The 23044-nt window shown below is 40.4% G+C and overlaps 1 protein-coding gene across 9 annotated transcripts in view; it reads left to right on the top strand.

The window, feature by feature from the left end:
- The window catches only part of GOLGA4 (golgin A4), a 125266-nt gene that overhangs the window by 58057 nt on the left and 44165 nt on the right, over positions 1-23044 (top strand). For all 9 annotated transcript variants that reach the window (XM_078432522.2, XM_078432521.2, XM_078432517.2 and 6 more), the window contains 4 exons: positions 10859-11037; positions 13197-13325; positions 16708-16863; positions 18758-22998. In XM_078432522.2, the coding sequence (XP_078288648.2) occupies positions 10859-11037; positions 13197-13325; positions 16708-16863; positions 18758-22998 (4705 nt within the window). The remainder of the gene's footprint in view (positions 1-10858; positions 11038-13196; positions 13326-16707; positions 16864-18757; positions 22999-23044) is intronic.

Here is a 23044-nt window from a genome sequence, read left to right as displayed (position 1 = left end):
AGACGAAGTTGGATTGTGAAAGAACGGACTGTTAAAATCTTGAAAGGTGAGTAGCTCAGCGTAGACTGTGGTGTACAAGGCAACAAGAAACCGGTCGTGGGAAAGCATACTGTGATGGAAGCTAGTGTTTTATTCTGAAAAGAAATGAGGTGGGAAGTCAGACTTAGAAAAGCAAAGGCAGAAATCTGGGCGCGAAGGACTGAGAACTTGGGCCACCTTGGCTGGGATGGGTCTGAAAGACAGAGGAAGAGTAGAACCTGCCAAATCTGGTGTGTGATCGACTTTCAGGGGCAGCAAAACAGCAGAAATCTAAGATGACTCCAAGGTTTGAAGCTGAGGAGACTGAATGAAAAGTGAGAAGTCAGAATAGGAAACCTAACCGGGGAATTTGAGGAATGGAGTAAAAGGAGGGGTTTGCTTGGATACTTTGAATTTTCTCAGCCATGAGCTTTCCAAATGAAAGTGACTTACAGGAATTTGGAAAAAGACACTAGGGCATTTTTCAGGAGTCCGTAGCCTAAGGTTGAAGCCCGTGGTGAAGTCTGTGGGAGAGAGAGGCTGATCTCTCCGAAGGGTTGGGTTTTGCCGCGGTACGAGCAGTGGGGTTGATGTGTGTTAGCACAGCCGCGGCTGCGACTATGACTGTTGGCCAACATTTAGTTTTTCTTAGGCAAGGCTCTTATGAATGCTTGGCCTGTATTTTCTCGGGTGTGTACACGCATTCAATCCCCTCAGTTTCTTTGAAATAGGTACTATTATTACAAATAGGAAAACCCACGATCGCGGAAGTTAAGTAGTTTGCCTACATTCACGCGCGAGAGAGTGAGTGTGTAGTAGGTTTTGAATCCACTCATTTTGAGTCCAGAGTCTGTGCTCTGAACCGTAGAAATCTAGAGTCTGGCAGAGAGAAATAAGCGAGAGGGAAAAAAGTTACACAAGAAGTCACAGGAATTGTGGATAGTTGTGCTTTTGGGGGAATATAAAAACCATTTGCAGAAGTGTGAGAGAGGTAGGTTGAAGATCTTAAGAAAGGTCTTCAACTTTGCTGAGGATTTGACTCCCAGGATGCAGTTTCAAAAATGATTTTAGAAACCAGGTTATAAAATTTAAGGAGGGAAATGAATTGGATGAGAGAGCTATTTGGTTGACACCAGATGTGCTCATAAATATCTCTTTGAAGTGTTTTATTGGTAAGTATCTGGGGAATTTAGTTAATGAATTTGTTCCCAGTAAACCCAAGAAAATACCCCTTCAGAGAGCATTAATTGACAGCAACTGTCAGAATACAATCTCTGAAAAATTACAGGAGGCAGTTTGAGGGTTGTGAGACATTGTTAAACAGGTTTGCTTTCAGTGAATAAAAAACCAAATGTATGTCTCAGTTTCTCATAGCAAGCCTTACCATTTTCAGGACTGCTTTTGTTGACTAATGTAACCAGTCAAGAGAAAATAATACTGTTTAGGGGGTTAATTTTTTTTTTTTTAAATTGGAGTGTATCTTGGGAGGAGGTAGAAACCCATGACCCAGTATCACGTTGAAAGAGGTGCGTGACAGAAAGGTAGACAAAATGTATAGTTAATTCCCATGTAGGGCTAACATTTCGCAGGCTCCTATTCCAGTCAGTTCAGCAGTTGGCATAGCCTTCCTTTTCTTGCTTCTTCAGAACATGGTTGTATTTTGTCTTTAAATGGCATTTTCATAAAACTGTATTTTGTGTAAATATTTCATAGCTTATAGGTTGAGAAACTTTTCTGTTTCTGTTACTGTAAAAATATCAAAACTTAATAAGTGCTTAAAGAGGGAATTATGATTTAAAGTTATTTAATAGAGACATTAACTTTGGAAAGTCTTTGGATCACTTTGTTGTAAGTGTTTTTATAGATATTTTAAAAGTTATATTTGTAGTCCCAATTATTGGACTGTGACAGAAAGTTGTAACAGACTCATTCTGCATCGAAGATACTGCCTTTTCAATCTATAATGAAAGCTGGTTTTGCACAAGTGCCTTTCGTCTACTGATCTTGAGTCTGAACAGAACTGTTGAAATGTAAAACAGTGTTTAGTTCAAATATAAAATGCCTCTGCCAATTGACAGAAGAATTCCAATTTAGTGCTGAGAGTAGGAAAAGGTGTTTGTAAAGGAAGTAGAGGTTCCATATGGTCTGTGAACATTATCTGGCACTTGGAGAAGTCTCTTCCTCTGTGAAATATTTGTCTTTCTCTTTCTTGAATTTAAAATTCAAAGGCTAAACATAAAAGCTGGCCATGGGAAAGAAGCATTAACGGCATTAATTAACATCGTTAAAGCTTGTAGTTGTTAAAGATTTTTAGAAGTAAATTCGTCTACATAAAACAATTATAAGAGAATATAAACTCTCCTAATGCATTTTTAACCGTAAAAAATTTAACTCTATTTAGTAATTCTTGGCATGTGGCCATCAGGAGACAATAGTTTATTTTTTTGGCTCACTTATTTTGGAGTTAAGAATCAGCTCAAGTGCATTTCCCGCTACTTTTCTTGGAAAACAATCTATTGCACGAGTTCTAATAGTTTTTCTAAATGAGCTGTGATGCCTCCCATATGTTAGAGGACAAGGAAATCGGCATGGCTTTGATTTTAAAAAGAACAGTTCTATCCTAAAAGGCTGAAACTATGTGAATGTGGTGATCTGTCTCCTTTACAGTATATGCTGTATCAACCTGTATTACTTACTGTCCTCCCTAGGGGAGAGGAAGCTGGGCATGGTTTTTGACGTATGGTACTATAGCACTCTTGTTTTGTTAAAATTATTTATTTTAGTGGATAAAGAAAACCAAAGCCAAATCTATTTGTTAGAAGCATTTTGCTACAATTGTTGATACTGTTCCTTTCTAGCTGTAACTTAAGAACAGATGGCTGTATCTTCAAGTAACCAGGTTTTAAACTTAGAGAAGTCTGGTGATTGAGCTTTAGTTGCATAATGCCGTATTTTAGATGCTAGGTCTTATCGCTAATTGCTAGAATATTATCGATTCAGCGCAACACCAGTGCAGAATGTTACTGCTGCTTAAGTTCACACTAGGTTTTGGCTGTTCTGTATGTGTGCATGTGTATGTTTTAAGTGTGGGCGGGGTGGGGGGAGGTAGCTGGCTAGTTATTAATACAGTGTGTTACAAAAACATTGGAAAATAGAGAAAATGTAAGCACGTCGCTGTTGTTTCAATACACTTCCATTTAGTCTTTTCTCCAATCCTTATTTTTATATTATTGTAATCATATTATACATACAATTTTATATGCTCCCTTTTTTCCACTTAGCATTATATTAGGAGTACTCTTACGTGTTGCTAAAATACTAACATATTTTAATGGCTGTGTCAGAATGCATGTACGTCATTTACTTAACCATTTCTCTCTTGATCAACATCTGAGTTATTTTATATTTTTGCTGTTATGAATAATACTGTAACAACTCTGTGATACAGCTTATTCCATCTTTGAATGTTTTCTCAGGATAAATTCTTACCCATAGACTTCTAGTCTTTTTTGTAAGTTACCTTTATGGATTTAAATATAGCCACTACAAAAAAATCCACACCACAGTGTTAACTGCCCCCCTCCCCCTCCCCCTCCCCCTTAAAATGTTCCTGCCTATAGTTACGTAAAATGAATAAAATATTCTGTTTGGATCAGGAAAGTTTCCAGAGTGCTTTCCAGAATATCTTTTGTAAACCTTGTTTCCCTTTCATTTACCCCGTCTTTGCCTAAGTCATGTGTTTTATATGATTGGCTGCATTTAAACACTTAGATTAACTCATAACATTCTTTGCTTTTTTATTGCCATGTTGTGTTTGTGCAGGAAGTAAGTTTTTTATTCATTTGTGTGGTATAGGCCTGGTGTCAGATATTCAGTGGAATATATTTATTTGACGAAGGAGCCTCTTAATAGAGTTCATGTATTTCAATCATATGTAAGATTTATTCATATTTGTATAATAAGCGAAAATCACATGTGTATTTAAGTGCTCTGTTAGTTGCTGATAATTTATGTAACACAGTTTTCTTGGAGTCTTAAGTCTCACAAAACATCTTATTTTTGTGCATCCACACATGCCAATAAGTGAATCATGGTGCCTTTCCCAAGCCTTGTATGAACAGGACTGGGGTAAGGGCTGATTTTTTTTTCTTATCATGGGTACTTAGAAAAAGCTTTATCAAGAAAATTCCATGTTTCTCAGGCAAAAAAGTATGAATCAAAGTAGAGTTTAAATCTGTCATGTTCGATAAGTAATATGTACCTATTTTGGCACTAAATGTATACCTGGCAGAAAAATTTATTATTTTAAATGGAATTAGATTTTCATTCATTATAGGTGGTTTATTTAATAGCCATATATTCATGGTACTTGATATATTCTACAACAGTAGCTGTGCATCCTTATATTTCCATAGTCTTGTCATCTTGCACTTCTGTCCCTGGCAATGTCACTGTTACTGGAAAGCATCGGGAACACATTTCTTTGCTACAGAATCGTATTTTCATTCCTTCTTTTTTATCTGAGTGTAGTTGACGCACAATATTACATCAGTTTCAGATGTATGACCTAATGATTGGACAAAACTATACATTATGCTGTGCTCACAAGTGTAGCTCCCCATCTGTTCTCACACAGTGCTGTTACAGTACCCCTGACTGTCAATCATACTTTTGATTTAATTAATTTTACTTGTCTTTAGTTACATTTTTCAAGATTAGCCTGGTGTTGTCAAGGTATAGATAAATTGCATGGTTGACGTAAGGATTGCATGAACATTTGGATAGATCTGTAAAATTAAAAAAAATTTTCAAAGTCAGGGCATGGTCCGTCTATAGAGCGAACCTTGTTACGTATTTTGGAAAGTGGCTTAAAGAGTAGATTTCCATTGCAAAGGTGATCTTACATTTCTGGAGGCCCCAATTTGTATATGTGTTGTACTATCTGGGTCATACCACTGGGTGGTAGTATTCTTCTCTTTTACATAAGCTCTAGACAAGTGGTTTTCAAACTTCTTCATCTCGGGAACCTCTTTACACTGTTAAAACTTACTGAGGATGCCAAAGAGCTTTTGTTTATGTGGGTTACGTGTAACGATATTCGCTGTATTAGAAATTCAGACTAGGAAATGAAAACATTTCTTAGTGCATTTAAAAATACCAATTATAAACCTGTTACATATTGGCCTAAATGCTTTTATAAAAATTACTAATATTTTTTAAAACAAAATTTAGTGAGAAGAGTGGTCTTGTTTTACATTTTTTCTTATCTCATTGTTCGGCTTATAATAAGCGGATTTTCATGCCTATTTCTGTATTCAATCTGTTGTGATATGTTATTTTGGTTGAAATATATGAGGACAATCTGCCATTATACAGCTATGCAGATACGTATTTGGAAAACAGACGACCTCTGAAAGGGTCTCAGGACCCTTGGATCTTTGTACCACACCTTGAAAACTGCTAGTCTATACTTCTGCTTTTGTTCACAAAAGAGCCTTGATGGTGGGTTGGAAGTCTGATAAAATTCTCTTTATTGCTTTCTGTTAGCTTGCATTTCATTCATTTTGTAGTATTGCCTGTTTTTGTTTTTGTTTTTGTTTTTGTTTTTGTTTTTTGTTCAATAACCTGAATTTCAGCAGTTCTTTTGTTGGGAGAGAGACACAGGCACTGGCTTACTTATTCACTCTTGATGGTATCAGTCAGCTTCTTAGGGTCAACAGTTAATCTGCAGCTTGGCAGCCTTTCCCCACCTGTGCATCTGTGCTTATTCCCTGCAGAGGGAGTAGAGATGGGCCTTCTCTTCCTTCGGTAGAGCGTCCTCTGGGATAGAACCACGAACAGGAGCACTACCTCGATCTCGGCGTTCTGGCAATTGTTATTGCGATTGGTCAGGAGTTTGAGGATGAGGAGAGGCAGAGGTGGTGAAGTGCCAAATGTTACATTCCTCCTCGCTTCGCCCAAGGTTTATTCCCCAGTCCCTTTACTCCTTCAGCCGCCTTTTCGTCAAAGAGGGTCTTTTTGACACCCAGTGCCTACTAGCTACTAGCCAGTAAATGTTTGATGAGTGAATGGTTGGATGATTGATCAGCTAGAGGTGACCAGCCTTTCTCACTTAAATTTAACTGCCGGCGAGCATTTGTCTGTTTTTGGAATCCCCGTGGATGTCAGTGAAACTCGTCTGAAGTGGAAGGCGAGGAACCTGGTCATACAGTTATGGCCTCCCCTGGCATTTTACTTTTGACAGAGGACCCTTCTTAAGGTTTATTAAATTTTTGCCTAGAAACATTTTCAAAGTTTTGTTTTTTTTTTTTAAATTGAATACCAAGTGCCTGAGATACATTGAATTTTGCTTTGGAAGAACACCGCGTGTTCTTGCAACATGTGGCAGCAGCCTGTGCTTCGCCTTCCCGTTGTCGTGTGCTGTGACCGTGGTTTTCCTGCGCACTCTTGCATGTTGGCGGAGGACTTGTCAGCGGTGGCTGATGCACGCTTTCTTTCTCCCCGCTCACTTATCCTTTGTTGGCGACTAGAAGGTAAATTATGTAGACATTCAGAACATACTTCTTCAGTACTCACGTTAAAATCCTAGCATAGTTTCCTTTTGGGAAGAGTGGGAAATTCATCTTTAGAGTGTTACCAGCTGTGGACACCACTTTTCTGCATCCGACGGTAATAAGATCAGAAGGTGAGACATTTCTGGTTAGTAAGCAAACTCTCAGTATAGCCTCCTTCAACGTCGAGATGATGAGACTCCTTGTTGGAGGCACACTTCCTGCGAGGAAGCGGCTTCATTGGTGGTACGGGGTAGAATCCAGATGGATTTGCAGTATGACAACCCCCCCCCCCCCCCCACCTTTTTCTGGATACTTTCTAACATTTCCATAGAGCAGAGTGGAGATGGAACACGGCTGAGTTTTTGTGTCTCTCTCAGAAGTATAACATAACTATGTTTTGTTGAGAGTTAGAAGCCATCAGTAATTGACTGATTCGGAAATTCTGGTGTAGTAAGATGCATTATTGTCCAACTGAGCTGGATCAATGTCAGCAGTCTTAAAGAGTTTTTAAAAATAATGCAAGGTGAGGATTATTCCTTAAATAAAATTTGAAAGTTCTGGCACCAAGCTTTATATATTCAAGTTGATTTATCATCTGAAGGGAAAGTTGGATGCCTTAGTTTTTGCATTTGAATGAGAATGTTGAATTAAAAAATTTCGAAGATTTCTTTCTAGGTATAAAATTATGTGGTTCTCTGACATGGTAGCAGAAAGTGGGAGATAAAAAGAACTGTGGAACCGGATCTATCCTATTATTTATTTATTTATTAAAAAAAATTTTTTTTAATGTTTGTTTATTTTTGAGACAGAGACAGAGCGCAGGTGGGGGAGGGGCAGAGAGAGAGGGAGACACAGAATCTGAAACAGGCTCCAGGCTCTGAGCTGTCAGCACAGAGCCCGATGCGGGGCTGGAACTCACGGACAGCGAGATCATGACCTGAGCCGAAGTCGGACGCTTAACCGACTGAGCCACCCAGGCGCCCCGAGATCTATCCTATTTTAATCATTGTATGATGCATAATCAAGTGACTTAGGAAAATGATTTCAGTGGATGAAACACTAAAATTAGAATGTAATAGAGGAGAATATTCTAAATTTTACTGAGTGTGGTTAGAAAACTGAATTATTGGAAAATTATTTCTGAATAGGAACTTTGTGACATACATTTTTTGTTGTTTCCAAAGGTGAGAGCACGACATCTATTTTTGTAGTGTGCTGGATTCTGGAATTTTAAGAATGAAAATGAGGAAAATTCACTTGGTATTGCCTATATACAGTTTTGTTCTATTTTGCTTAATCAGGACAAGTTTTTCATTTAAAACTTGATTTGTTGGACGAATATCAAAACTACCTTCAGGTTTTCCAGAGCCTGATTTCAGAGATTTCTGTAAAGTGCTTAGAAATGCCAGGATACTATTTGACATGCTGAATAATAGTGGTAATGGAACGATGCTGGTGACATCCAAGCATTAAAAAAATTCTTTTTCCGTTTTTTTTCTTTCCCAGATTTAAACCATCAGCACAAACTGAGCAGTAAGCACTTTATTATAGAATTTCTCTCCCATAATTGATCACTTGACTTTAGGAAACTGGTTCTTAAGAAATTAGGAAACTAATTTTGTGTTAGTAACAAGAGGTATTTCTTGATGCTTGATGCTAACATTTACTATAGTAAAAGAACATCTAAAGAAAACAAAAACAACATTCTCCTTTGAATATTTTGTTTTCCAACATATTTATACCTGAGAATCTTGGTGTTTGCAGGCAAATACCGGTAAAGTTAGAGCAGGAATCTTTAAAATTTTTTTTGAAATGTTTTTATTTATTTTTGAGAGAGAGAGAATGAGACTGAGCAAGAGCAGGGGAGGGGCAGAGAGAGAGGGAGACACAGAATCCAAAGCAGGATCCAGGCTCTGAGCTGTCAGCTCAGAGCCCGACGTGGGGCTTGAACTCACGGACCGTGAGATCATGACCTGAGCCGAAGTCGGCCGCTTAACCGACGGAGCCACCCAGGCACCCCCATGAGCAGGAATCTTTAAAAAAGGATGTCAGCTAATTAATAACCTTCTGAAATTTAAAGCATCAGTTTTTTACGTTGGGCATATAAAAGGAACAAATTGGACAGGTTTAAAACATTTTTTTAATTAAAAAAATTTTTAAGTTTATTTATTTATTTTGAGAAAGAAAGAGAGTGAGCATGAGTGGAGTAGGGACAGAGAGAGAAGGAGAGAGAATTCCAAGTAGGTTCTGCACTGTCAATGCAGAGCCTGACACGGGACTTGAACTCACAAATGGTGAGATCATGACTTGAGCCGAGATCAAGAATTGGACGCTTAACTGACTGAGCCACCCAGGCACCCCTGAACAGGTTTTTTTTTTTTTTTTTTTTTTAAATCAAGGTATATGGTTGCTAGAGAAGTTATTTTTTTAAATGTTGAGCAAAGTAAGTTGTGTTTCCCAGTTGTTACTAGAGTACAGCCTTTCTTATGCCTTTTTTTTTTTTTTTTTTTTTTTGTTTGTTTGTACTAATGCAACTTACCATTAAGAAAATGCTGTAGAACAGATATTTGTCTTCAGGTATGAAATTCCTCTGCCCAAACCACTGTCTGTTAAGGTGAAGCCGAGTTGTGGTTAGTAAATGGGCTTTTTGTTTTTGAGATGCCGTAGGTTAAAGTTGCACATTTCTTATACCACTGAGGGTAAAAATACTATAAATATTAATGAACTGCCTCTCCTCTGGACATAGGTTTCTTGATAGCATTAAAAACCCATCCGGAAAATTTGTGTTTTATTTATAGTCCATCTCTGTGGTGAAGGGAGCCTGGTGTCTTCTGTGAGGACTAAAGAAAATAATCTAGGGTGATAATAGCAGTTCCCACTGCTATTTTTTTTTTTTTAATGTTTATTTATTTTTAAGAGACAGAGAGACAGAGTGTGAGCAGGGAAGGGGCAGAGAGAGAGGGAGACACAGAATCCGAAGCAGGCTCCAGGCTCTGAGCTGTCAGCACAGAGCCTGACGCGGGGCTCGAACTCACGGACCGCGAGATCGTGACCTGAGCCAAAGTCGGACGCTCAACTGACTGAGCCACCCAGGCGCCCCCCCACTGCTATTTTGATAGCATATCACTATGCCAGTAGAGAGAAAGAGAAACACGTACAATGCACACATGCACACACATACTTGTGCACAGATACATCTACACACAAGCACACGCACACATTCTCAGTGCCGAGTTACCCAGTAGTTGTACCCACCCTATCTGGTTTTGTTGGAAGCCGGGTGAGCTATTGGCCTCCTTAAAGATAATACTACTGTATCCTAGATGATTGTTTTTGCAGGGCCTGAATTCTTCTCTCACACAAGGACACCCTGCTGGTAGAGCCGTTTTTGTTTTTTTTTTTTTAAGTTTATTTATTTATTTTGAGAGCGAGAGGAGGAGCGCATAAGTGAGGGAGGAGCAGAGAGAGGGGGAGAGAAAGAATCCCAAGCAGGCTCCACGCTGTCAGCACAGAGCCTGACGCAGGGCTCAGCCTCATGAACCGTGAGATCATGACCTGAGCTGAAATCAAGAGTCGGAAGCTTAACCCCACTGAGCCACCCAGGTGCCCCTAGCAGTGCCTTTCTATATACAGTTGAATCAGTAAAGGTTTCTTTCTAGTCAGTGGCCTTAGTTTGAAGCTTGTACAAAGGGTACATTTCATGTCATTATACATCGTTTAAATATGTGATTCAGCTGGTAAATGGTAAAACAAAAACCAAAAAACTCTGCTCTTTTATTACATGGTTAAGAGGTTTGTAAAAATAGGATCAGTCAAAGAATAATTTTTCCATTCTTAAAAATGTCCTTGTGAGTATATAATAATATTACCTACTTATTGACAATAGGTAAGAACTCCATAGCAAACAAGAAAGCAGTTGAAATTACATCATACAGAAGGAGGAGTAAGTCTTCATTTCTTTGCATTTGCTATCCGTAAGGACACTTGTAGGCAGAAAGTGTGGGGAACCATTACTAATTTAATTTTTTCCCAAACTCCTGAGTTTAAGTTCATATAAGTAGTCTTAAGATCTGAATCCAGAATTCAGTGACAAGCTGATTTCAGGAACTGGACACTTCTTGCGGCTTTGTGGAACGGCTCAGAAATATCTCTTGGCTTAAAACAAAAATGAGTATTTTAACCTGTCTTGCTACTGCTGCTCATAGTTCCCATAAATTGGATATGAAACACTTTAGCTCAATGATGGTATTTCTTGAGATACTTGTTTTCTGCTGTTTTCCTTATAGCTTTTGAGGAACTTGAAAAAGCCTTGAGTACAGCCCAAAAAACAGAAGAAGCACGGAGAAAAATGAAGGCAGAAATGGATGAACAAATAAAAGCTATTGAAAAAGCGAGGGAGGAGGAACGCACCATTCTACAGAACGAATTAAGTCGGGTGAAGCAGGAGGTTGTTGATGTGATGAAAGTAAGAATCATTCTAGATTGAAACAGGCTACAGCAATTTTGAAACTTAAAGTCTTATGCTTTTCCTACAATTTTTGACTGTAAAGAAGAATTAATTTATGTTTTAGACCTTGACCATTTTGTGAGTTCTGGATATAGGAAAAAAATCACTTTGATAGAGAAAAGAATTTATATCATTGTGGATATACTTTCCAGACGTAGTCTCTGCATATAATTTCTCTTTGCTGTTTTATAATCTCTTTTAAATTTTTTAACACAAAAGATAGTATGCTATATATACTGTTCTGTGTGTGTGTGTGTGTGTGTGTGTGTATACATGTATATATATGTATATATATACATGTATACACACACACCACTTAATGTGTTCCATATCGTTGACAATTGGTAATGATGCCACGTTTGAGGTTTTGGTTTTTGTTATGCTGCATTTGTCTTAAAGACTGCTCAGGATTTCACCGTATGAATGTTTCATAATTTAATCCGCCTTCTGATTTTTTCATTTTCTGTTTTTTTTCATTTTCTGCTGTTGCAATTGGTGAATATCCTTATTGTATTTGCTCACATGTATGTTTCTTTAGAATAGTTTCCTAGAAGTGGAATATTAGGCAGAGATTATGTGTACTTTCAATTATTGCAGTTGCTACAAGCTCTATAGAGGACACTTTATACTCTTGCAAGTGATGTATTACCTCACAAGGATGGTGTTACTTTTTTTTTTTTTAATCTTTCCAAGATGAGGAGTTAAAAGAAAATGACATTGTAGTTTTAATGTGCTTATCTTTTTATCAGTATGATAAACATTTTTTATTTTGAGAGAGCAGGCATGCACACGTGTGCAAGTGGTGGAGGGTCAGAGAGAGAGGGAGAGAGAATCCCAAGCAGGCTTCTCACTGTCAGTGTGGAGCCTGACGCAGGGCTCGAACTCATGAATTGTGAGATCGTGACCTGAGTCAAAATCAAGAGTCAGACGCTTCAGCACAGAGCCTGGAGGCTCTGTGCTCAACTGACTGAGCCACCCAGGCACCCCTGATAAACATGTTTTTATATATTTAAAAGGAATTGGTAGTTTTTTCTCTTTGAGTTGCTTGGTCAACTCTTTAACTCATTTTCCTTTTGGACAGTTGGTCTTACTGATTTGTGTAAGTTTTTTACGTATAGTAGGAATTAGTTCTTTGACTATACAGTGCATTTATCCAAATAATTTTTTTTCTCTCTCTCATTTTAATTGACTTTGTTTATCACTTATTTTTGCTTTGGGATTGGTCTTTTGTTGTTTTGTTGGCCATGTAGAGATTTTTCTATTTGGATTTTTGTTCTGCTTGTAAAAATACATTCTCACTGACATCAGTTAAAAATTCTACTTTTTTTGTGGCACGTATATGCTTTCATTTTTTATTGTTAAATCTTTGATCCAATTGGAATTTATTTGGTGTAAGGAGTGAGGTAGGGATCCAACTTGAATTTGTTTCCAGGTGACTATAATCCATGTTTTCCCTTTTGACATGACGTACTACTTTATTTCATCCTAAATTGTTGTGCTACATATTGGTCTCTTTCTTGAATTCTCTGCTATTCCACTGCTTTTCCTGACTATATGCCAGTATTACACTGTTCTAATTACTCTGGTTTTATAATATGTTCTATTGTTTGGTAGCCTCCCCTTATTATGCTTATTTTTCAGAAGAGTGCTGGCTATTCTTGCATGTTTATTTTGTCCACCGGACCCCTCCACCCCCATTCTGTTGGTAGTTTTGTTCAGTTACATTACATTTTTAGATTTATTCAGGGAGGTTTGACCTTTTTGTAAGATTAAGTCTTCCTCTCCCAGAAAGAACAAGGCCAGTACTTTCTAATAAATAGTGTATTTACCGGAAAGCTAGATTGGTGCAGCCAGGGCAACTTGACCTCAGTGGAGTGCCCTCTCCTGTAAGAATGGCTCCTGCAGCAACAGCTCTCCTTGTCTCAAATGAGTGATACACTCTGTAGGCTTTTCTTTTTAACTATTGAGACTTTGGTCACTTTTGATTTCTGTGGGAAATACGTTTTGATTTTTTCCTCTTACACTGTTGTCTTGATGATTAAGTTGTAATAAAGGGTTACTTAGTTGTAGAATACATATTTTGGGAGTTTCACTTTAACTATTTGGCTGACCTTCAGAAACACTCAGAACAAATTGCTAAACTGCAGAAGCTTCACGAAAAGGAGTTGGCCAGAAAAGAGCAGGAACTGACCAAGAAGTTTCAGACCCAAGAAAGGCAATTTCAGGAGCAAATGAAAATAGCTCTCGTAAGTACCCGTTTTGTTTTTGTTATAGGTAAACTTTGTAGCTTTATAGAGTTCTCTCCTCACCCCTAACTTCTAGCTTGAAGTCAGACTACTGGCGGCCTTGACCTTTGAGTGCATAGAGAGGGTAGGATGTAGGCAGGAAAAAGGCTGTCACAGCTTGTTAACTTGGCATTGTGTGAAAATTGTATTAACCAACAAGCTTTCATTAGCCAGTTTGTTTGTGTATCATCCCTCTTACCCTGGCGGTAGGGTAGGCTGTGATGGTGGAGAAGTAAAGGGGACGGTCGGCTAAGTGAAGCTGTGAACCAGGGACTGCATAACTCAGGAAGAATGTCTAAAGACTCACCAGATTGAGTGTACCAGAGTTCAAAGCTCAGAAAGTTTTGTCTGAAATGCATTCTATTTTTATTTTATTTTAAGTTTATTTATTTATTTTGAGAGAGAGCGCACTGTGCACGCGCATGCACGGGAAGGACAGAGAGAGAGGGAGAGAGAGAATTCCAAGCAGACTCTGCACTGTTAGCGGGGCTTGTCTCATAAACTGTGAGATCGTGACCTGAGCTGAGATCAGGAGTCTGATGCTTAACCAACTGAGCTACCCAAGTGCCCCATGAAATGCATTTTAAAGGAGAAAAAATGAAAATGACCCAAGTAGTTTTCATTTTAAGTAGAATGGTTTCAGTAGTAATTTTCAATACATATGATTCTTATTAAAAAAATAAAATAAGAAACCACTGACCGAACTAACCAAAATAATATCCAGAAAAACAAAGATAAGGTTTTTGGGGATAGTATAATTTGAAGGTTTATAACAATGTTTTTTTTTTTCAAATTGTGAAAAGCCTTTTATATAAGTTGCCATAAGCAGTATTAATGCCAAAAATGTACTTGATTGTCTTTATATGAAATTAGTATCCATTAGACAGCGTGTATAATTTAAAAACACTTTTAGTGCAGAAGGAAGAGAAATAATGTTTGTAATTTTAGTCTTCTTGCTGTCACACATTTGTGTTTTTTCACTCTCATCTGGATCTGGGGCTCTGAGAATTTCCAGCAGCAGTTGTTTTTGAACTGAGTCAGGGAGTTCTCCGATCTCTGGGGCAAACAGGCACATGGATTCACAGCTTTGTTGGCTGAGGTTAGGGGTTTGCTCTGCATTCATGAAAAGAACACGTAATGGGCACATACTTGTATTCTTTCTTGGTCCAGAGAGGATCAACCAATCTATCTATTTAATTAATTATATTATTGCTGCTGTTGTTGTTGTTGTTAAGTACACTTTGTCCCCAATGTGGGGCTCGAACTCATGACCCCAAGATCAAGAGTCGCATGCTCTACTGACTGAGCCAGCCAGGTGCTCTAGTCCAGAAAGGATTTAAGGTAGTTTACAGGAATGCTTAGACTATAATAGGACAGCATACATTTAAAATAGGGGCACGAAAATTAAGAACAAAGTGGGCATAAATGAAGCCAGGAATTGTTCTAAAAATTGCTGTCATAAAGATCTATGTGTTTTCATGCTGGAGTAATTGGCCTTTGGGGACGCTGAGACTTGAACATTGGCCTTGTTAAAAACTGCGTTCCAGGGGCGCCTGGGTGGCTCAGTCGGTTAAGCGGCCGACTTCGGCTCAGGTCATGATCTCGCGGTCCGTGAGTTCGAGCCCCGCGTCGGGCTGTGTGCTGACAGCTCAGAGCCTGGAGCCTGTTTCAGATTCTGTGTCTCCCTCTTTCTCACCCTCCCCCGTTCATGCTCTGTCTCTCTCTGTCTCAAAAATAAATAAACGTTAAAAAAAAAATTAAAAAAAACAAAACTGTGTTCCAGAACTGATATACTCAGATATAGTCTGAGTAGAGAGAGCAGGATGCAGATACATGTGAAGCACATGCGCGCGCACACACACACACACACACACACACACACACGCGGGCGCGCTTCCTGCCTTCCACTCCCCTTTCTAGCTAGTTCTTCAAAGAAGTTAGCTTTGTGTTGCTAGCCAAAGTTCAACAGGCTGCTAAAATGTTCTCTTACTATTATTTTTTTGTGAAGTTTATTTATTTACTTTGAGAGAGAAAGAGAGAACAAGTCAGGGAGGGGCAGAGAGAGAAGGAGAGAGAGAATCTCAAGCAGGCTCCGTGCTGTCCATGCAGAGGAGGACAGGGGGGTTCACACTCATTCACCCGGAGATGATGACCTGAGCCGAAACCAAGAGTCGGATGCTCAACTGACCGAGCTACCCAGACGCCCCTCCTCTTATTTTTATGGGCATAGACAGATGCATTTAAAATGTAGCTTACATTAGACAGTATAGTATGTTTAAAATGTTAAAAAAAAACTTTATAGATTTTTTTAAAGCTTATGTATTTATTTTGAGAGAGGGAGAGAGAGAGAGAGGGAGACAGAGAGGGAGAGAGAGGATATGAGCAGGGGAGGGACAGAGGGAGAGGGAGAGAGAATCCCAAGTTGGCTCTGCAGAGCCTGATGTGGGGATTGAACTCACAAACCATGAGCTCATGACCTGAGCTGAAATCAAGAGTCAGACACTTACTACTGAGCCACCCGGGCACCCCTTATGTGATGTTTTGAAATCGATTAGAAACTAATAGTTTCTTATCAGTCTGCTTGTAATATGGCACAGCATCTTTCCTTAAAGCAATGTTTCACCAGAGTGTAGTGAACTGAAAATATTGCTGCTGGCAACATGATCCCTGTGCAGTAGGTATGGATAAAGTATTCTTCAGTGGAATCCAAAGCCACTAAATGTTGAAAGTGTTGCCTAGAGCTTCTCTTTTCCAAACAGTAAACACTTTTTAATATAAATGTTGATAGGTAATAAGGACAAAGAAGAAGCTTTTCAGGATTGATGGGGTGGGTAGAACAGCTCAGGGAGGCTCTTACAGGTGCTTCCTTGATCTAATCCATTATTCACATGTAATCTTCTGATTTTGATTCGGTTTTCTACCTAGGGTTCCCTAATGAGGTGTTTCTCACAAATTATATAAGGCCACAACCTAGTTCCTCGGCCTGGAGTTGAAATAACCAAACTCTGGAGTACAGAGAAGAGGTAGTGACACTTTCGTGACCCTTCACATTGAGCCGTGTTTTGCAAAACCTTTTAAGTAGTGGAAAAATAGCAGACGTAGTGGGGTTACTGGAACAAAATTTTTCCTATCGATAGTAATTGTGGCAAATGTGGGCCAGACCACACTGGAAAAGCCACGGTGCTTTGTTTGTGCAGACTAGGGCACGGGAAGACAGAGGTGATGATATTGCCTACCTCACAAGGCTGGTGTGCAGATCAAATGAAACACGTGGTTCCTGTGGAAGTGCCTTGGGAATGCTGACGATTTATGTGGGTCTCAGGTGGTATTGTTTTTGGCACAGGAAAAAAGTCAATCAGAATATCTGAAGATCACCCAAGAAAAAGAACAGCAAGAATCTTTGGCCCTGGAAGAGTTAGAACTGCAGAAGAAAGCAATCCTCACGGAGAGTGAAAATAAACTTCGGGACCTTCAACAAGAAGCAGAGACTTATAGAACTGTAAGTCTGGGTAATGTTCCGGTTCCAGAGTTGTGGAATTATCTGCAGGGGGGAAACTGTTGTTATCCCGCCAATCAATATGGAGTTGTCGAGAGCTTTTGTTTTACTGGGTGAGATTCACATGTACGTGCACCTCATTTTTAGATAATCAGAGCTTTTCCTGGGAGTGGTTTTAGTGTTCGCTGCATGCTGCTGCTGACTCTGCCTTTAACTGGCTGCGTCTGGCTGTGTTTCTGTCAGCCACTCACTCTGATTCTCTGCACTCAGGCTCTGTGGCATGTCTGTTCCGTTGCTTACTTGCCGTTGACCTTTAGGAAGTCGCCTCACTTTGCAGGCAGCACTTGCTCTGGCACCTTCCTGCCGTGCTGTGTCCATCTCCTGCTATGTCCTGGACCTAATTCATTCTCTGTTTACATCACAGTATAGGCACCCCAGTGCCCTGCTTTTAAAACAGTTAAGTTCTGGGGGTGCCTGGGTGGCTCAGTTGGTTAAGTGTCCGACTTTGCTCAGGTCACGATCTTGCAGTTCGTGGGTTTGAGGCTCTGCACTGACAGTACGGAGCTTGCTTGGGATTCCCTCCACCTGTCCCACCCCTCCTCTGCTTGCTCCCTCTCTGTGTCTCAAAATAAACAAACATTGGGGCGCCTGGGTGGCTCAGTCAGTTACGCGTCCGACTTCCGCTCAGGTCCTGATCTCGCGAGGTTTGTGGGTTCGAGCCCCGCATCAGGCTCTGTGCTGACAGCTCGGAGCCTGGAGCCTGCTTCGGGTTCTGTGTCTCCCTCTCTCTGCCCCTTCCCCAGCTCGCTCTCTCGCTCTCTCTCTCTCTCTTGCTCTCTCTGTCTCTCAAAAATAAATAAACATTAAAAAAATTAAAAAAAACAGTCATAGTCCATGCCTGGATGGTTGGATTGTGGAATATTTATTTATAAAACATTTAAGTTTTTCCTGGTTTTCCCATGTTAAACATAGTCCTATAGTCAATAAATTTATAGATATGTCCCCGAGTGCACATTTTTAAGGCCCTCTGGCTCTTCCCACGGTAGTATATAAAAATGTATGACCTGTTTTAAATAAACTGACACATTATTTAGATTTTTTGCTTTGGTTTAGACAGTGAAAGAGTCACACTTTTTTCCCATAGTTCTAAATTGTGCCTTAATTTCCCATTTCCAACATTGATGTAAGGTGGCATGGTAGAAGGGAATTGATACTCAGGAGGCCTAGATTTTCCCACTTGCTAGCTTTGTAAATTAATTATACCTTAATATCTTCACCTGTCACATGGAGACTTGGCTGTGGTAATTCCTTAGGACCTTTCCAGCTGTGACATTGCATGGCTCTGTCTTAGCTCTTTTTCCTTTAGAATCAAGATTGACATTCTCATGAGCTAAGAATTATCTTCAGTAAAATTTGTATAAGTTCCTTCTTTTTGCAAAACATCTTCTAAATAATCATTTTTGAGGTGGAAAAACCAGATACATTATTTATTTTCCAAAATTAAGTTATGAAAGTAATAGAATACTGATGTAGGCCTTAAGAAAACACACGGAAAAAAATTTCCTACCAAAAGTCACTGTTATCTTCTTTATGATTTATTTCTTTTTGACTATCCATTCAGAATATTCTTGAAAATATAGGTGGTTGAAATAATTACCCAGGGAGGTAGAAAGAATTTGGAACCTTAAGTTGTATTAAAATAGAAAATCTTTTCTTTGTTACATGATTCCTTTAGGAATTGGGCACAGATTATTTGTGCTTTCTAGTGTTTGGCATGATATGTAGAGTTATTTTTCTACGTTTTAATCTTTAAACAGGTGTAGACATTATGTCATGTGTATCATTGCTAATAAATAAGTCTGTACTTTAATAAAAATACATCTGTTTTTATTAACAGAGAATTCTTGAATTGGAAAGTTCTTTGGAAAAAAGCTTGCAAGAAAGCAAAAATCAATCAGAAGATTTAGCTCTCCATTTGGAAGCTGAAAAAAATAAGCACAATAAAGAGATGACAATCATGGTTGAAAAACACAAGACAGAATTGGAAAGCCTGCGGCATCAGCAGGATACTCTTTGGACTGAAAAACTCCAAGTCTTAAAGCAACAGCATCAGGCCGAAATGGAAAAACTTAGAGAAAAGCAGGAACAAGAGAAAGAAACATTGTTGAAAGACAAAGAGAGTCTCTTCCAGGCCCACATAGAAGAGATGAATGAAAAGACTTTAGAAAAGCTTGATGTGAAGCAAACAGAACTGGAGTCCCTGTCTTCTGAACTGGCGGAAGTAGTAAAAGCCCGTGACAAGCTAGAAGAGGAGCTTTCTGTACTAAAGGATCAAGCAGATAAAGTAAAGCAGGAACTAGAGGCCAAGCTGGATGAACAGAAAAGTCATCACGAGCAGCAAGTCAGCAGCATCATTAAAGAACAAGAGAGGTCTATCCAGAGAACTGAGAAGGCATTAAAAGATGAAATTAATCAGCTGGGGCTTCTTCTGAAGGAAAAGGACAGGCATCTGAACGAGCATCAGGCTCGTGTGGAGAACTTGGAGGCAGATATTAAGAGGTCCGAAGAGGAGCTCCAGCAGGCATCGGCTAAGCTGGCTCTTTTTCAGTCACAGCAGAGTACCACGCACGAGCAGGCTGCAGCGTCCGAGGCGCGCTTGGCTCAGCTGCGGGAGGAGTTGTTGGCCTTGGAAACGGAAAGAACTCTCCTCGCTAAACAGGTAGCCGACGTTGAAGCGCAGAAGAATGATGTTTGCTCCGAGTTAGACGCTCACAAAGTCCAGGTGCGGGACTTAACGCAGCAACTTGAAAAGCACAAAAGTGAAATGGAGGAAAAAGTGCGATCTTTAACCCAACTCTATGAGGCCCAGCTTAGAGATACTAACACAGAACAGGCTCAGACAGAGCAAATCTTGATAGAAAAGGAAAATGTAATTTTACAAATGAGAGAAGGGCAGAGCCGAGAAATCGAAACTCTCAAACAGAAATTATCAGCCAAGGAGGACGATATTAGTATTTTACGTGAGGAATATGAAACCAAACTTAAAAATCAAGAAAAGAAGATGGAAAAAATTAAGCAGAAAGCAAAGGAGATGCAAGAAACATTAAAGAAGAAGTTGCTGGATCAGGAAGCCAAACTTAAAAAAGAGCTTGAAAATACCGTTCTAGAGCTGAGTCAGAAAGAGAAACAGTTCAATGCCAAAATTTTGGAAATGGCACAGGCGAACTCCGCTGGAATCAGCGATGCAGTGTCGAGACTGGAAGCAAACCAAAAGGAGCAAATAGAAAGTCTCACCGAGGTGCATAGACGAGAACTCAGCGATGTGGTATCCGTCTGGGAAAAGAAACTTAATCAGCAAGCGGAAGAACTTCAGGAAAAACATGAAGTCCAATTACAGGAAAAAGAACAAGAGGTAGCAGAACTGAGGCAAAGGGTCCTCCGATCCGGGTGTGAAAAAGAAGAGGTGAGCAAGGAACTGGTGTGGCTGAAGGAAGAAGGCGCTAGGCAGCACACGGAATTAAAGGAACTACAGGAACAGCTGCACCGGAAGTCTGCTCACATGGATGCTCTCTCACAAAACGAAGCTAAGCTAAGGGCACAACTTGAAAAGCTGGAGGTTGACTTGACTCGTTCTCTGAAGGAAAATACTTCTCTTCAAGAGCGTATAGTTGAGCTGGAGGAACTGGCAGAGAAAGAGAAGCGGAAGGTTTCTGAGTTGACTGACAAGTTGAGGGCCACGGATGAGGAATTCCAGAGTCTGAAGTCTTTGCACGAAAGAAGTGAGAAAAGCCTAGAAGACAAAAACTTGGAATTCAGGAAACTGTCTCAGGAAGTAGCAGTTCAGCTGGATATTTACTCTAGGAAAACCGAAGCCTTGCTACAAGCTAAAACAGATGAGCTGATCGACAATAGTAGCAGTAAAATGAATGCCATTCTCTCTAGAATTTCCCACTGTCAGCACCACACAACACAAGTGAAGGAGGCACTACTGATTAAAACTTGCAAGGCTTCTGAGCTAGAAGCGCAGCTTAGACAGCTAACAGAAGAGCAGAATGCACTAAATAGTTCTTTTCAACAAGCTACCCATCAATTAGAAGAAAAAGAAAGTCAAATTAAGAGCATGAAGGCTGACATTGAAGGTCTTGTAATGGAAAAAGAAGCCTTGCAGAAGGAAGGAGGCAGTCAGCAGCAGGCTGCCTCTGAAAAGGAGTCTTGTATCACGCAGTTGAAGAAAGAGTTATCTGAAAACATCAATGCTGTCACCCTGATGAGAGAAGAGCTCAGGGAAAAGAAGTCTGAGATCGGCAGTCTTAGCAAACAGCTGATTGATCTGAACACTCAGCTTCAGAACAGCGTCAGCGCAACGGAAAAAGAAGCGGCCGTGGCGTCACTGAGGAAGCAATACGATGAACAGCAGCGTGACTTGCTGGACCAGGTGCAAAACTTATCCTTGAACGCTGAAACTCTGAGTAAGGAGAAGACCTCTGCTCTCGCACAGGTGGATCACTTGTCCGGCAAGCTGTCCGAGTGGAAGAAGAGAGCACAGTCAAAATTCATACAGTATCAAAATACTATCAAAGAACTGCAGATGCAGCTTGAGTCAAAAGCAAAGGAAGCCAGCGACACGGCTGAGCAGGTAAACTTACCGAAGGCGGACCTTGATCAGCAGAATGGGAGGTTTGGATGTTTAAAGGGCGAAATGGAAGGTAAGAGCAAGCTGCAGCAAGAGGAGCGTGATTTAGAGAGCGAGTTAGAAACCCAGAAGGCGAGAGTTGTGGAGTTGGAGGAGCATCTGGCTCGGAAGACAGCTGAAACCGAGTCCTTGAATGAAGCTCTTAGCAAACACAATCGGCAAAAGGACGCCGAACGGGAAGAGATGCTTCGTGAGCTTCAGCACATTCAAGAGTTAGGAGAAGAAAAGGACAGCAGGGTTCAAGAAGCTGAAGAAAAAGTCTTGCGGCTCGAAAGGCAAGTGTCTTCTATGACATCTGCACTTGAAACCAAGGAGAAAGAATTGGAACACGCAAATGCAAGCGTCAAGGGCCGAGAAGAGGAGCTGAGGGCCCTGGAAGACAGGCTTGAGCTGGAGGGTGCCGCGAAACTGGCAGAACTGAAGAAAAAAGCCGAGCAAAAAATTGCTGCCATCAAGAAGCAGTTGTTGTCTCAAATGGAGGAGAAAGAGCAGCAATATAAAAAAGATGCAGAAGGCCATCTGGGGGAGCTAAATGCAAAGCTTCAGGAGAGAGAGCGAGAAATTCAGGCCTTGGAAGCAAAACTTAAATCGGTGGAAGGTTCACCACGGTCAGAAGCACCGGTTGTACCCAGGTCAGCAAAAACCGCGGCAGCCTGGACTGAGCACGAAGAAGCAGATCTCCAAGGCTGTCTGCAGGAGGGACGTGAAGAGAAAATCAGCGCTTTACAAAGAAGTCTAATGGAAAGAGAAGAGCTGTTGCAGAGGCCAGAGCAGGAAAAAGAAGAGACGGTTTCTTCTCCTTCTGAAATGCAGCGCAGCTACCGGGAGCTCCTAATCAAGCTAGAACACGCCGACGCCAAGCAGCGTGAAGATCAGGTTGTGATAAGTCGTCTTCAAGAAGAACTTGAAGAGAAAAGCAAGAGATGTTCCTTGATAGCATCCCAGCACGTGGAGGAAGACGGGGGGAAAAATAACATAGGGGCGAAGCAACACTGGGAAAACGTGGTTGATGACGTCCAGAAGGTTCTCCAGGAGAAGGAACTGACCTGTCAGATCTTGGAGCAAAAGATAACAGAGCTGGATTCCTGCTTAGCAAGAGAGAGGGAGGGGCATAGACTGGAAATGGAAGACTTGACCTCCAAACTTGAAAAATTGCAGGCTTTACAACAGCAGATGGAGGGAGAAGCTAAACCCACAGAAGCTTTGGGAGGACGTGCTGCAGAAAAGTCCAAGTCGTGCGTCGTGCAACCCACGTCGCCTGCTGACATGGAGGCCCAGCACGATGACCTGGAATTTCAGTTAGCAGGGGCAGAGCAGGAGAAGGAGAAGCTGGGCAAGGAGATCGTCAGGTTGCAGAAAGATCTTCGAACGTTGCGGAAGGAGCATCAGCAAGAATTGGATATCGTGAAGAGAGAATATGAACAAGAAATGGAAGAGAAAATCAAGTGAGTTTTTCAGCATGAATGTTTATAAGACAGTCCTCCTTAACTC

The sequence above is a fragment of the Panthera onca genome, chromosome C2, assembly GCF_046562875.1.
Source record: "Panthera onca isolate mPanOnc1 chromosome C2, mPanOnc1 haplotype 2, whole genome shotgun sequence".
Classification (NCBI taxonomy): Eukaryota; Metazoa; Chordata; class Mammalia; order Carnivora; family Felidae; genus Panthera; species Panthera onca.
The sequence above is the reverse complement of the archived record's forward strand: the minus strand, read 5'-3'. Positions and strand labels throughout refer to the sequence as shown.